This window comes from Protopterus annectens, chromosome 1.part0, assembly GCF_019279795.1.
Source record: "Protopterus annectens isolate FY-2018-M chromosome 1.part0, PAN1.0, whole genome shotgun sequence".
Classification (NCBI taxonomy): Eukaryota; Metazoa; Chordata; order Ceratodontiformes; family Protopteridae; genus Protopterus; species Protopterus annectens.
The window spans coordinates 300,164,728-300,179,885 of record NC_056725.1 but is presented as its reverse complement, the minus strand read 5'-3'; the positions used below and the strand labels follow the sequence as shown (position 1 = coordinate 300,179,885).

Genomic DNA, 15,158 nt, shown 5'->3' with positions numbered 1-15,158 from the left:
TATGTTCATCATAAAGACCACTGTTACAATTCAATCTTAATGAACAGGAGACCATCAATCAGTAAGGAGGACAAAGATAAAAGACCCACCTGGGGGGCTACAGCATGGAATTTAATACAGCACAGGCAACGAAAGCCATATGTCTAGACTGATTATCATTCTTGTGATGCTCTTAGAATGAATAAACAGAAGTCCAAGTGACAGCCTTTGCAAAATGCTTAGAGCCAAGACATTTTGAAGAATGCATTAGTCATTCGTGCCCTTGTGAATTGTGGTGTGACTTCGCCATCAAAAGTCTTCCAATGGCGATCACAGCAAAAGCTGATAAAAATGGCTAACCATTTCAAGAGTTTGTTTAGATACTAGTTTACCCTGCTTTCCTAGCATGATGAAAATGAAAACTTGTTCAGAAAACAAAAAATCATTTGTTCTGTTAGTGGAACGCCCAGGCTGTCTGCAAATATCGAATATGTGGAATATACTCCCAACTATAGTGTGGAATGGGGTGAAAAACAGGGAGCTAGACAGACTGAGACCAGAACAGCACCAAGACGACCTTAAGTATGAAACAAGACATGGTTATGAGTGCCAATGAGCCCTTGAAGAGGAATGTGTAGGGTTCTTTGATCATCAAAGCTTGTGGTTCTGAGTATTTGGTAAAACCAGAACAATGAGATAACTTGAAAATGATAACTCCTCACCATGATCCTGAGGCTCTGACTATGAGCTTTGTGAACTGGGATGAGTACAACAACCTCATAGTAACCCCTAAAATCATCTGAGTTTTTAATGTTAATCATATTTTTATAAAATTAACATAAGCCACTGAGAAGAAAAGAGACTCTTACCCGCACTCCTGAGGTTGGGATCCAAATCAGGCATTTCTTTTGCAGCATCTGCACTCACACTGTAGATAGAAGCCCCAGCTTCACTTGTAATGCTGTAAAAAAGAAAGTGAAAGAAGTGCATTTTACAATGCAGACTAAAAAAGGCTCATGCAAGAAAATATAACTATGCAATCTTATAAATTGTAATTACAATGCTTTGTTTTCATCCATAATAAAAGAATAAAAAATACAATATTCGTGTTAAATGCATATTATGTACTAAATAATGTGTTCTACAAATAAATAAAACAATGTCCAGCATAATGGATCGATGGTGGAAGTCATGTCTGAAGGTGCAAATCCAAAAGTTAATTGTAGGTTATATCTATGGACATGCTGTTGACTTGGACCTTGGGCTTCACAATGCAAGACTGGGTGCAGGGGGGGGGGGGCCAGAAAGGGAAAGAAGCACATTGAGATGAAAGGGTATACATAACAGCCATGGCTTACAAGATGTCAAATGCAGCTGGATGTATAGAAACACACATCTCACAAATAAGTCGGAGAAGTGATGCCAAGATCTAGACTGCTCTCAGCAAAATATACACAGTTAAATATCCATCAGCCTGCCTGCCTTTCTCCGTCTGTCCTTCAATCTAGCTTTCCATCTGGCTACCTGTTTATTTATTATGACCCAGGCCATGTGGCAAAACATATTACATAAAAGTCATATAATTAAATATTAGGTTTTGTACAAAAGCACATCAGCAGCAGAATGGCACTAGACACATGAAGCACTGGCAACACAGCACATTACACTACATATTCAGTGAGAGGAAAATTTAGGCCAAAGACAGACAGTACATGCTGGAAAAAATAAAATACTATCAACTTGTAAAATATGGTAATTTTTAGGGTGGAACTTTTGCTAGGCTAAAACACTAGATATGACAAATGTTTTGGTAAATGGAACATTTTATAGGATGAAACGATGGCAAACCTTGCAGCTATCCAGCATTACTCATGCTTTTTTCATCAGAATGAAAGCAAGACAGAGAATAAGGCAATTTACCCAAGGGAAGCATACAAAAAGAGAAGAGGCCTAAAAAAAAGAGAGAGAAAAAGAGCATTTTCCATACTAGTCAACAGCACCTCAAGCTAGCTACCTTCAGTCCTCAGAAATAATAATTCACTAACCTTTTAAAAAAACCTTCTACAATCATCTAATTAATCTATCCAAATGTAACTGTCTAAAAAACATTATATTCTGTAATAACAAAAACAAACACTTCAAGACAATAACTTATATTTTTCAATATTAAAGAGTTCAGTCTAATGTGTTATCCTACAAGACTGCTCAACAAATGTTACCACTGGAAACCACTTAAAAGTCCTTAAACTCCTCAATCCACCTACATGACAAAAAAACTCTCTTGGAAATTTTGATGAAAAAAGCATCTCTGCCATCCCAACCACAAATCTATTGTGCCCATAATTATATTCAGCTTTCTTGCTAGTCCATCTTCCAGCTACTATAAATAATGTGCCTTAGACATGACAAGAGATAACCACCCTGCCTTTTGATTGCTCCCATATTTATATGCAATTGTCTCTAAAGGGTTTAACTCCGGTATGTAAACAATTCACTGCTCACTACAAATAATACACATTCAGAATTCTAGAACACCTCTTTTACCTATTCTGCCATAAGAGTATAATATGCATATCCAGTCAGCCAGGATACATAGGAACTATCGAACATTTTACTGCAGCATTATAATTACTAAACAGATCAACATATGTGCCATAATACAACACAGCATTGTACTTATCTAACATGCAATTAGAAAGCAAATGGAGGCATGTAATAAAATCCATAATAATTTAACGGGTGGTACAGGAGCACAACTGTTAGCATTTCTGCCTGAATGCACTTTGTTGCCCACTTTGGATCTCATTTGAGGTGCCTTTTGTGCAGTCTGCATATCTTCCCTGTGTATACATGGGCATGCCTGGTGCTTCAGTTTCCTTCCATATTTGAAAGGTGTACCTTAAGTGAAATGGTGATCCTCTGAATTACCATAAGTGTGAGTGCAGGTTTGTTTGCCTTTCCATGGGCTAGCAGCTCATCCACAATTATTTTCTCTGCAATATGTAAAACTGACTGCCAAGATGGGCTCAGGCTTACCCATCACTCTGAAATGCATAAGTAGGTTGTTGTTGTTGTGTCTTTCGGCTTTTTCCTGGTTATGGGTCGCCACAGCGGAACTCCGGTCCGCTAATGATCGACAGTTGATTTTTACGTGCTGAGTTGCCAGCCCTGATGCACAACCTTCAACGAAGGTACGCCCATTCACGCATGTCTCCACGCAGAAGACGCTCTAGCTGAGAATCGAACCGGACAGCATCTTACTGTGAGGCGACAACGCTACCGCAGCACCACCTAAATGATTTATAAATACAATGTTTACAGCTGCACATATAAAATGTAAACTCAAATGAAAATGACTTTATATAAATAAGAACACTGAAGTTAAAACTGCATGTCACATGGATGAAGGATCTTGTATAATCCCCACGGCCTGTGTCATGGCTGAACAGGGCACACAGTGAACCATCAGTTATCAAATGTATAAATAAACAAGAGGAATAAGAACATACAAATCCAGGTTACATTAGTAGATGAGGATTTATTCAGCACGTTAAAACCACCTGCCACACAGAATGTTGCCTAAGAAAAGAGAAGCTGATCTCCCACTCTTATCACATGCACTCTGTAGGGATGAATGATAATAAATAGCGATGACCTACTATGAAGGAACAATGGAACAACACATGTATGTCAGTGCTTGTGATTGAGGAAATGTTCAGTAACAGCATTTAAAGACGCATGGTCAGCAGAATGAGAAAGAAAGAAAAAGGCAGTGGAAAGTGAATATAAAGTTCATATTTTCTCAGACCCTTTACCTAGACTTTTATTACTGGAAATGAAATGAAAGGTGGCCAAAACTCATGTTAGAACATTATCACAATATGAACTTTAGAGGGACTGCACCACCAGTCGTGAAAACCAATATGAGCTAGTGGAGCAGAAGGTGGGAATCAGGCAGACGGATGAACAGCTACCTACAAGAACCAAACAGCCAAAGGTCTCGCATGAAACAAACACATGTTAACTGGCACCACAGCTGAACTCTAGCAACAGTAGTTGCACTGTATGGCAAGCATTATTTACTTACTTAACGTACTACTTTTGGAAATATAGGATGTAAAGAAAAAACAGGTGTGACTTAAAGTTTAAAGTTACTGCAGTAAATCAAGAACCCCAAAATGATACATCATTTAAAAATTAAGGAATATATTTTGCTGCCTAAATCTGGCTGTTACTTTTCTCTGATGTTGTCCATTGTGCCTTCCTGCAAAAGTATAGAAATGGTTCACTTCAAAATCAGTCTACATTCAGTTAACAGATAATTATTATGCAAAAAAAGTATTACTTCACATAAAATAATAAAACAACTCCTGCAAACAGAAGTCTGCTAATGTGCAGACAGTTTAAACAGACCTTCATACAGGTAACAAAAAGGCAATGGCTATACAGAAAAATAATTAAAACGGTAGAGCAAAAATGTTTCGGTCACTGTGAACTTAGAAACCATCGAACAATAATCTTGAATGCGACAATTCTAATAGCACCATGTTAATGCAGTGCAAATAGAACAATCAGATCCATAACTGCTTTTATACTCTACAGGCAACAAACACTGCATGCTAATCCATTTTACTGCATTCTGTACTTAACCATGTCACACACAACACACAGGAATAAGTGTTGCACATCTTGTCATGCATCTACATGAAATACCCCCCCCCCGCAAAAAAAAAAAGCTGCTACCAAAATCACCCCTAAAACTAAAAGCCAAGTTTTGTTTTTCTTTTGGCTTTTCCCAGTCAGGGGTCGCTACAGCGGAACTCCGGTCCGCTAATGATTGTCAGTCGATTTTTATGGTTCCAAGATGCCAGCCCGGTGCCCACACCCATTCATGCATGTCTTTCGAATGCCACTTGACCACGGGGAGGACATGCAGACTCCACACAGAAGGCGCTCCAGCCAAGAATCGAATGGGAGAACCTATTGCTGTGAGGAAAACTATATGCCAAGTAATTGTATCTTTTGTCAAGCATTACTTCCGTTGTAACTATCACATGGGCAGCACACCCCTGAAAATTGATACTATAGTTAAGCATCTGGCAATCTATATTGACAATGAACACTCCTTTACAATAGTGGATATGTGGTGATCAGAGATGTCCTTTTTCATTACACAGATTATATCTAAAGGTACTGTGTCCAAAATACAGGGATATAATTGTTCCACTGTACTCAGCACTTGTTAAGCCAATCATTGAGAATAATGCCCCTTTAGGTATTACCCTTTTCAAACATTAGTCACAAGTGGAGCTACCATAAAGTTTTCTTTAAAAAAAAAAATCAAGAGCCTAAATTGTAAAAAAAAAATATGCAGACCATCTCAAAGCCTTGTCCTTCTTCTCAGTATCATACAGGTGACTAAGAGGCAACCTCTGTCTTGTGCAGAGTTTCAACAGAGCCTATTCTGTCAGACCTATAGCACATTCACAAGTAGAACAGTACCATAAACATCTGCTTAAGGGATCTCACTCTCTTTTACAAAATAAACAGAACACGCTGGGAGGGTAGGTTTGTATTACAAAGAATACTGCGTCTATGAAACAGTCTTCCACTCCACATAAAGCAAAGCACTTCTTTCTCTCAATTCAAATGTAATTTGGACAGATGGATGGGCAATTGCAAATGTACCCCAGTTAAGAAGCCTTGTCCCCCATGGAGAGGGGAAATGTATCCCAACATATCCTTGTTCAGCCATCTCTGGATTATTCGTATGTTAACTATAAGGGCTAAAAATTGACATGGGAATGCAAGGCTGGGCTTCACAGATCAATACCCTATTGAGTACCTATGAACCACTGAAGACTAGAAGCAAGCTGAAAAGCATCTTGTCATTCCTAGTTCTCAGAATGAAAACATCACACTGCATGCTGCTGCCTTTGAGTAGCTATAGAGAATATGACCGAATGCAATAAAACTAATCATTACATTTTAACAGAAATACAGGAAAACAGACGCCCCACTCTGTCTCTTGTGCCTTTCTGAAAATCCAAAAACTAGGTTCTTTTTTCATTCTAAAAAAGAAATATGCTGTGCTAGAAGAAAATCTCGAGTCCACTTATGGTAAAGAATAAGTCAGGTATATCTGTTTGCCACATAATGGTATGGGGAGCAGCATTCTCTAATTTCAGAAACGAGAGACAGCATTTTAGCCTGGAGTTTGCACAAGCAAAAGCACTAAACATTACAAATTTGCAAAACCAGTACACAATATTGCACAAGAATCATAATTAATAAATACATTTTATTTTAACAGTAATTAAATTCCACTTCCACTGGGATGAACACGCTTTTGTAATAAGCCTTTGTTTAATTTACTTTAATGCAGTGAAATACAATACATATCCCAATTACTGTGCACATCCACATACTGCTTAATAAATTCAATGTTTTACTTGAATAAAAATTCATATCTGATGCAAGTTCCTTTTTCATGTTGTACTTCAAATTGAAACGTCATGGTAGTCTTTTTTTTTTTCTATAGGTTCATAGATTAGCACTAGGCTTACTGCCCTTGTGGGTCATTTTAAGCCTAGCCAATTACCCCATTTGACAATCAAACCCTGCAATTTATGTCTGCAAGGTAAACACCTTAACTATTATGCCAACCGCCCACCACACTGACTCTGAAGTCGCATTAAACGATAAATACATAAATAAAAGAACAAAATTGGACTGCTACAAAGTTGATCTATACAGCAGTCTCTCCTATAATTGTGGCCCTGTAGCTACAAAACAACTGCACATGGAGATCAGCTTGGGCACCAAACTCAAACAGCAGTAATATTAACCTCACTAAGTGTGCCCACTTCTCAAGTCACCATTTGCCAGGTATTGAAAAATAGATGGCCATTATGTTTATACTGCAGACAGTATGCGCTTCCACTAAGACAAGCCAGCATACGCACTGGCTACCAGATGCAATAGTGGTGGTGGAAGTGGTGGAATAACTTAGAATAAAGAACTATGACACAATGTAGCTACAGAATTAGTAAAGTATCCCCATATTAAACAAACATTTATCTCAGACTCACTTCAGCCATCTGCAAAACTGAGCAAACACACTCCAACTCTGCATATAGAGGGGCAAAGGCTGACTACAACCAAATGACCCAGGTCTCACTAGTGGCTCAGGTGCTGGAACAGCCAGGCAGGGGAGAGTACAAGTGAGTGGTAACCACGGCCTGCTTTCCCCTGGGAGGTGAGAATGGTGAACCTGTAGCTGTTTTGCCAATTCAAGGAAAGGCTTGCAGGTGAAATAGCCATAACCAAAGAATTGGCTGTAACTTACCACGCCAGAGATGACAAGCCTCAACAGCATACAACTGAGAGCATGCCCCTGTAAGAACAGTGCACAGTAGGCCCTCATGGATATGGGGTTAGGAAACAAATAGAAAAGCTCTGGTGGTTGTATGAACAACAGTCTCAGAGCTAGTTCTTGCCCTATAGGGTACAAACAAGGCTGACTGATCGCAGATAACTTGATATGTTGGCAAGCAGTTGGGGGAAGGATTTAAAAAACAATAACCATTCAACTCTCTCCAACCAGCTGCATCCTCACGGCTCACCTGCAGGGCAAGACCTGAAGAACAGCTCACTACTATACTGAAAGTATACAGGGGCTCCACTTGATACACCTCTGTTGAACAACTCTTCTAATGACGAGCACACTACAAAACTGACTTCCAGCAAAGCCTGTACTGTAGAGCAACAAATATTCACTGATACTATGACAAAAATATTGTAAGCACTACAAACTCATCACTTCCATCAGCTTAATTATGATTAATTTAAATAACAACTAGTATGCTTATATGATGCCAATTCAGTTACAAAATATTAAGTGAACAGAGATGGTCAATGAATCTTCATAATGAATTTGGTCAGTAACGTCAACAGATTGCAGACAAATAACATTAACATGATTTCTGTTTTACACTTCAGTACATGGAAATACAATACATATTCCATGAGCTACATTCTTTAGTAATGGCTTGGGTGCATGAAAGGCACCCTTAAACTTTGGAAGATGGCCAGCTGTTGTGTGCGAAGCAGGATATAACCTACATAGCTAAGACTCTTGCAGCAGAGATCAAATGAAGAACATTAATCATTACTTCACAGTGCTTAATTGACTCATCCCCTGCTCATTTTTTTCTCTCAAATTTTAACTATTTTTCCTGCCTGTGCTCTCTAGCCACTGAGTGCATGATAATCTGGTCTGTCCCTACCCCATCCACACACCTTTCTCTTATTGTTCGGCCTGGTGCTAAGTAGAAAAACATTTTTTGCTACACTAGGGAGCTCCTAAAGAGTTGCAGGTTGTGGGATAGGAATTCTGCTCTATTCACTGCACAGAAAGCCATCCTTTCTACAACTCCTTTCCTGTAGCAGTAAAACATTAACTACTGATTGGCCTCTTGGACCAGATAAAGTACTTACAAGAACACACAAAAAAATTAAAATTTTAAGACAACTGCCAATTAACTCAGCAGGCTGACGGACTGCTTTTGTTGTCTTTTTGATATGAGAAATCTGTAGTCATGAGCCAGAAACTGAAAGCCCAAATGACCGATATGTGGAGACATACTCTGGCATTCCTAATACTGCAACATCTTCTGTCCTTTATTTATTTATTTTTGCTGGAACCAGGTACACATCTTGGAGTACAAGTTCACAATCACTTATTTCAGCCTACAGCCTCGGAGATCCTGCGGAGATATTGAAATTATGAAAAATAAGCACCCTGTTTATAAAGGTCTATCTCTCTCTCATTGTTTTTGTTTGTTATATTCATCTGAGTTTAATTATGCAAGTAATTTTGTGGAGAAACTGCTGAAGTTCCTCAGGTAACCCTTGTACAGGCCCTAAAGAGCCACTGTAAAAGCAGCATCAAATCCAGTATAAAGATTATCATACTAAGTGCCCTTTTTGTTTGGAATAATTCCACCTAATGTATTGCCAAAGTTGTATAGGGTTTACCAGAAAACCCCATAGAGTAGAGAAGGCACACTTAGATCATGGCTGATGATGAACAAATCTGATACTATGCTGCAGGCATTCAAGCCATCATATAGCTCTTTCTGTGGAAAGCTGCTCTTCAAGCAGGAGGACTGACATAAGGAGGTTGAGGGAGAAAACATCCTCAAGAAAGACCCTAGGGAAAATGAAATTATCCTAACAGAGTAAGAGAGGTCTGAGATGCCTCAGCTGGTGTGCTGGTTTCCCAGTCCTAGGTAAGAATTCCCAATCTGTTTTACAGAACTTTTCTGCCCCCTTTGGAAACGGGCACACAGGTATGGGCCAAGTACTACAAAGAAGGTATACTATTGTGCCCTTTATTGAAATGGTGGACCTCTGACCTCAGTCTTCAGTGTCTTCTACAGGGGAAGAACCTCTCTGTTGCTCTCTCTCTCTCCAGGAATAGGACAGTGACAGACAGGAGGAACATAGGATGGTAAGACTTAAACATGTAAAAAGCATGTTTTCAACACTGTCAAGAGCATTCCTTTATAAACAAGTTGGACCAACTGGAATACCTCCCCGCATAAGGTGGGTTCTTATTCAACATTTTTCAAAGATCTTAAGTGCTTACTTAGGAACTCTTCTGAAAGTGTCAAGATGTAGCTAGCAGATCTCCAATTCACAATCCCCAGAGCAGGTTAACAGGAAAAGGTTCACAGGTTGCAGGGTTTAGTTCATCCTTGGAGAAGGAAAAGCAGCATGACCGGATATGTGTATCTGAAATGTCACCCCCCACCATTTTGGTATGAATCTGATGAAGGGAATTCTATATCAGCTGGTTCCTGCAACATGATGAATCGTTTGAGAACACTCTTACAAGAATGAGGGAGCATTACAAATGGGAAACTCTTCCTTTCCCACATATCCAGTTGTCCTCAGTGGGAGATGTAGCATTTCTAACAGAGCTGGGTCAAACATGGCTTTGTAAGTCAAGCACAGATTGCCTCTAACTAGGCGATATGAGGCAGAGAATATTTGGAGTTTTTTTAGTATGTCCATATAGGACAAGTGTTTAAGGTCTGGGATCCTCTTTGTGAGGTACTTTTGCAGCCTCTCCAGTTGTTGCAGGTGTCTAGCGAGATGCATGCCAAATGAGGCATTGCACTCGAAGTGTAGAGGGAGACAATGACCTCTTTCTTCCTGGATGCAAAACCCTTAGTGATGAGATGTGCCACACAGAAGGACTTTCTCATGACAGTGGCAATGTGGTGATCAAAAGAGAGGCTGCTGTCAACCTCTGTTTCCAGATCTCTTACAACACCTTCTGCGTTCGGTGGACTACCATCAATGTGGTAATTCATGGGAACTGGATTTTTCCCAAAGGGTATAGCGACACATTTTTTGGTATTGAGCTTAAGGCCATGGTTCTGACACCAGTCGTTGGTCTCAGTTAGGCCATTCTGTAAGATGTCAACATCACTTGGGGAGTTAATAATAGCTCCCAACTTGCAATCGTCTGAAAACTTTGTCAGCCAAAGTCCCTTCGTGTTAGCCTGGACTTCTGAGAAGTAGATACCAAACAGGAGAAGACTGAGGACTGAACCCTGTGAGACTCCACTCATGACTAGTCAGCAGTCTGACTTGGAGTCAGCTACTTTCACACTGTGGATTCTATCTGTGAGCCAGTTTGCAACCCACCTAGTGATATAGGAGTTGATGCCTAGCTTACTGAGTTTTTCTATGACTCCTGAGTGGGGAATGGCAGCAAATGCCTTGGCCAGATCAAGGTAGGCTGTATGAATCACCATGCCTTCATCCACTTCTGGTGACTGACTCGAAGTAGACCAAGTTGAGCAGGCATGATCTACCCTTCACAAAACCAAACTGTGTGGGATCCAGAGTTTGGAGATTCCCTAATATCCTTGTTTATTAGGTCCATGATGAAGCATTCCATAGCTTTGCATATCAGACTCATCAGGCTAATGGGGCGATAGTTTCCAGGGTCTGTAGTTGCTCCTACTTTGTGGAGATGGATGTGTAGCAGTGCGCCATTCAGTAGGGACAAAGGGTGAGGTGAGGCTGTGATTGAATAGGGCACACAAGTGAGGTGCCAGTTCACTTTGTAGTTCATGTAGAACAGAGACAGGGATATTGTCAGGTCCCACAGAAGCTGTATTCTTGGCCTTGGACAGTGCTGTTTTAACATGTGCAGCAGTAATACTGGGTGCTGGCAATCTACTGGTATTGTGATTGGTCCTTTTGGGGGGGTTAAAGTTGGCACTGAATCTGTCGGCCAGTATATTGGCAATATCTGTTGGCTCGGTATAGGAGGCACCATTGTGCAGTAGCTCAGAGCAAATCTGGGTATTGCCGTGGAGATTCCTTACATAACTATAGAAGGCCTTGTAGTTGTCTTTACTGTATGCTGCAATTCTGTTTTATAGCTAGCTTTAGAGGATTTGATGAGGGATCTCAACTTTTTGTTGAGGCTGATAAGGGAGTTTTTCCATTCTTGGGACATCACCTTATTCTGCATCAGTTTTCACCTTCTGTTGTTGAGTTTGTTTATGGCAGGGGACCACCAGATTGGCTTCCTTTTTTTGGAGGAGAGCGTCTTGGTTCTACTGGGTATGGCGAGATCCATGCATTTCTGTACGTGTTTATACAGTGCATTAGTGTATGATTCAGCAGTCATGCAACTATTCTTCATTTGCATGGGTGCCATGAAGTTAGCCACCTCTGTTTTTAGGAGCCCAAAGTTAGCTTTGGAGAAGTTTTTCATGGTGATTACCTTTGTGGGGGATTGGGAGGGATGTGGATTTCCAAGGGGATTAGTTTGTGGTCAGATCTAACCAGGGAGGAGCTGACTATTGGTTTCGAGCAACAGTCGTCCATTTTAGTAATGACCAGGTCAAGGATGTTGCTACCTCTAGTGGGGGTAAGAACGAGCTGGTCCAGGACATTGGAATTAATGAACTCCAGGAAATGTTGGGCAAGTGTATTGGTACATGAGTAGTTATCCCAGTTAATGGAGGGGAAGTTGAAGTCACCTAGTATGAGAGTGTTAGGTTGGACCCTAATATTCTCCAGGGTGCTTAGGAACGTGGAGTGTGAGTCATGGGACATGGCTGGGGACCTACAGCAGGCTACGTGACCCAGGAACACCAATAAAGCACCTTAACAAGTGAAAAAAACAAATTCTTTAAATAAATGTATATTGATGGCATTCATAATAAATTCATAACACTGTTTAAAATATGCTTTGTAGGTTCACATATTTATATAAAACAAAATTAATGCATAAAATGCACCTTAATGACTTCTAAAGAAGACTAGATTGTGAGTACTAGCAGTAACAGACTATTAATGTAAGTCTTATAATTAATTTCTGGAGGGTTTATTGCATCCAATAACAATTGCCAATGCAACTCCCTAACTCCCAAGTGGGCCTCCCAATTTTCATCCATACTAAAATATTGTACCTTCTCCAAGATAAAAAAAGCAAACTTATTAGGTTCAGTAACACACCAAGTGTGCACAATCTGTATTCAAGAACATCCCTACCACATTTTTCGTACTTTCTAGTCACTGAGAAAGACATACCTAGTGTACATGTAGTCTATATTTTGTGGTAACCTTTATGAATCCCCCAAAGTATTTAAAGCTGGAAGAAAATCCATGGGTGTGGAACCATAGAGCTAGGGGGAGGGGGAACCCCCCCCCACACACACACTTTTACAGCTGCAAGACCTGTTGGGAAACATTAATGAAGTGGATTTTTCACGCTAATGTGGATTTGAGTGCGGAAGTTAAACTAACTAAACTAATTGTCCTTGCTCTCTTATTGCTCTGTGTTACAGGAGTCATGCTGCTGCTGCTGTTCTGTTTTTTTCCTTTTATTTGCAGGTGTGTGTGTGTAAAATGCCCCAGTTAGGTATACCTGGTGGTTAGTGTTACTCAGGCTCAAACAACAACCTGAATCTCTACCCAAACCACAATTTGTGATTCAGGGAGTTCAGTCCATAGCTCTCCACTGTCCAGATTTTCACAGAATATTTGGCTCACACTTTTGGTCTGTTCCTCTTAAAAATTGTGTTTTGCTGGCAAATCAGTGAGAACTGAATTCACCAAATAACGATAGCTCTAAGTTTCAGTCTTCCTATCTTTCAGGTAACACATAACACTTTATTTTAGCAACGTTCTAAGATTATACAAGCAATACTTAAAATGTGTCCCTGGTTTGGGGTCTTTGCCCCCCCCCCCAAATAAATGTTGGCTTTTTCCAAATTTCTTGTGCTGTGCAGTTGAGAGATGTAGTTGATCATCAAGTGGAGTTTACAAGGAGCTGAGAACTTCAGGAGAAGAGAAGTTTAGTGCTGCTTATGCTAAGTCTGTTTGCATTGTTATTAGCACAACAGGTAGTATACTTGCTTTTGATGCAGAAGGCTGTGGGATCTACTCCCACAGTATGCAGATGAATCGTTGATACTGTACTGTGTTGTACTTTAATGGGAGTGGATGCTGCAGTCCTATGAATGTCCTCTTTAGAGGAGTTACCTAGTAACTATGAACCCATAGCAGGGACTTTATTTGTAGATGAAACAATGAAATATAAAGTTGTTTGCTAGCAGCAACCTCTTCATTAGTTACAGATCCCTTTAATGTGGAATTATTTAGATGACTTACTTCTGCAGAGATTTTGTATATTTACTGATATTGGTTGATTGTAATGACAGAAGTTTGAGTGGCCTTTTATGGTTTAAATTTTCTGAAATGGGTAGTTTTGTCATTATTGGTTCATACATTTTGTTTCATTGCTTACTAGAAGACTGTTCCAAACTACAAATTTAAAACATTCTAACAAGTGATGTTGTATTATACAAGGAATATAATTTAATACAATCGGGTTAACACAATCAGAAAAGTGAAGCAAAGAATGTATATATGTATGCTTGCTCACATAATGCAGGAGATCAAAATAGGGGAAGAGACCCGTCACCAATGGAGTCCCCCAGGGTTCGGTGCTGAGACTTTTTCTGTTTGGCATATACATCTCAAAAGTAAAATGAAATACCAAAGGCCTTTGGCCGACTAAGTCTGAGATGACTGCAAGGTAGGAGAAGTTATTAAATCCCCAAATGACTTAACCATCATGCAGGGAGGTTTGTCCCAAATAATAACTGGTGCCAGAATCATGAGTTGAAACTAAACTCCAAAAAATACATCATCATATCCTTTGGGAAGTCATTTACTCCAGGGAACTGCCAAACTGACATTGCCCCCTGAGAAATGACCCAGTTGTTTGGCATTTGGGAACTTGTGTGTATAGTGAGTTAACTTTTGACCAACATGTGCCCAGAGTCATAAGAATGTCTTTCTATATTACGCAGCTTATAAACAAATTGATTGTGACTAGATGTAGAGATGTTATTGCACCCCTTTACAAAGCCCCCATTAGGTCAATCATTTTGTATAATGCCCACTTTGGCATGTAACTGTCCAGACCCATGCCACTATTGGAATACCCACAGAGATACCTTACAAAAAGGATACAAGTCCTAAACAATAGGTCTTGCATGGACCACCTCAAAGATTCATCACTATACTCAGTATCCTGTAGAGTGCTTAGAGGTGATGTGTCTGGCATACAAGGCATCCTCCGACCTAATACAGATGTACATGAACATCAGCAAGTCAAATGGCATCAGAAATACTCAGTCCGGGTATCTAAACTGAATGTTGTGGAGAGATGGATATACATCCAGAACAGGCTATCCATTCAAATAAAACGAAGCTCATCCCTGTCCATATTCAAATGCAACTTGTATCTAAGGATGGGTAATAGAAAATGTACTCTAAGATTGCCTCTCATGCCACTAATGGATAGAGGCAATTCCTAAAGTCTGCATCCCTTACATGGGTCCCCTCAAATTATCTATAGTGCGATCACATTTATTCTCATTAGGGCTAATATACAATTATCAGCCATGGGACAGATAAGACCAATCAGGAAATGTTAATTCAAGCACCAAAATGGAAATTGGCTAAGCTTAAAATGTCCTCCAATTGAACCTATAAATAGTTTTAAAAATTGCCCTTTTCAGATCACCAAGTGCCCCTATCATCCTCTGCCCCCCCCCCCCCAATCTTCCGGTGCC

The 15,158-nt window shown here is 39.9% G+C and overlaps 1 protein-coding gene across 1 annotated transcript in view; it reads right to left on the bottom strand.

Annotated features, from left to right (window-relative positions):
* SRBD1 (S1 RNA binding domain 1) overlaps positions 1-15,158 on the bottom strand; it is a 2,028,107-nt gene that overhangs the window by 1,090,722 nt on the left and 922,227 nt on the right. The window contains exon 15 of the mRNA XM_044059932.1: positions 849-940. Within this exon, the coding sequence (XP_043915867.1) occupies positions 849-940 (92 nt within the window). The remainder of the gene's footprint in view (positions 1-848; positions 941-15,158) is intronic.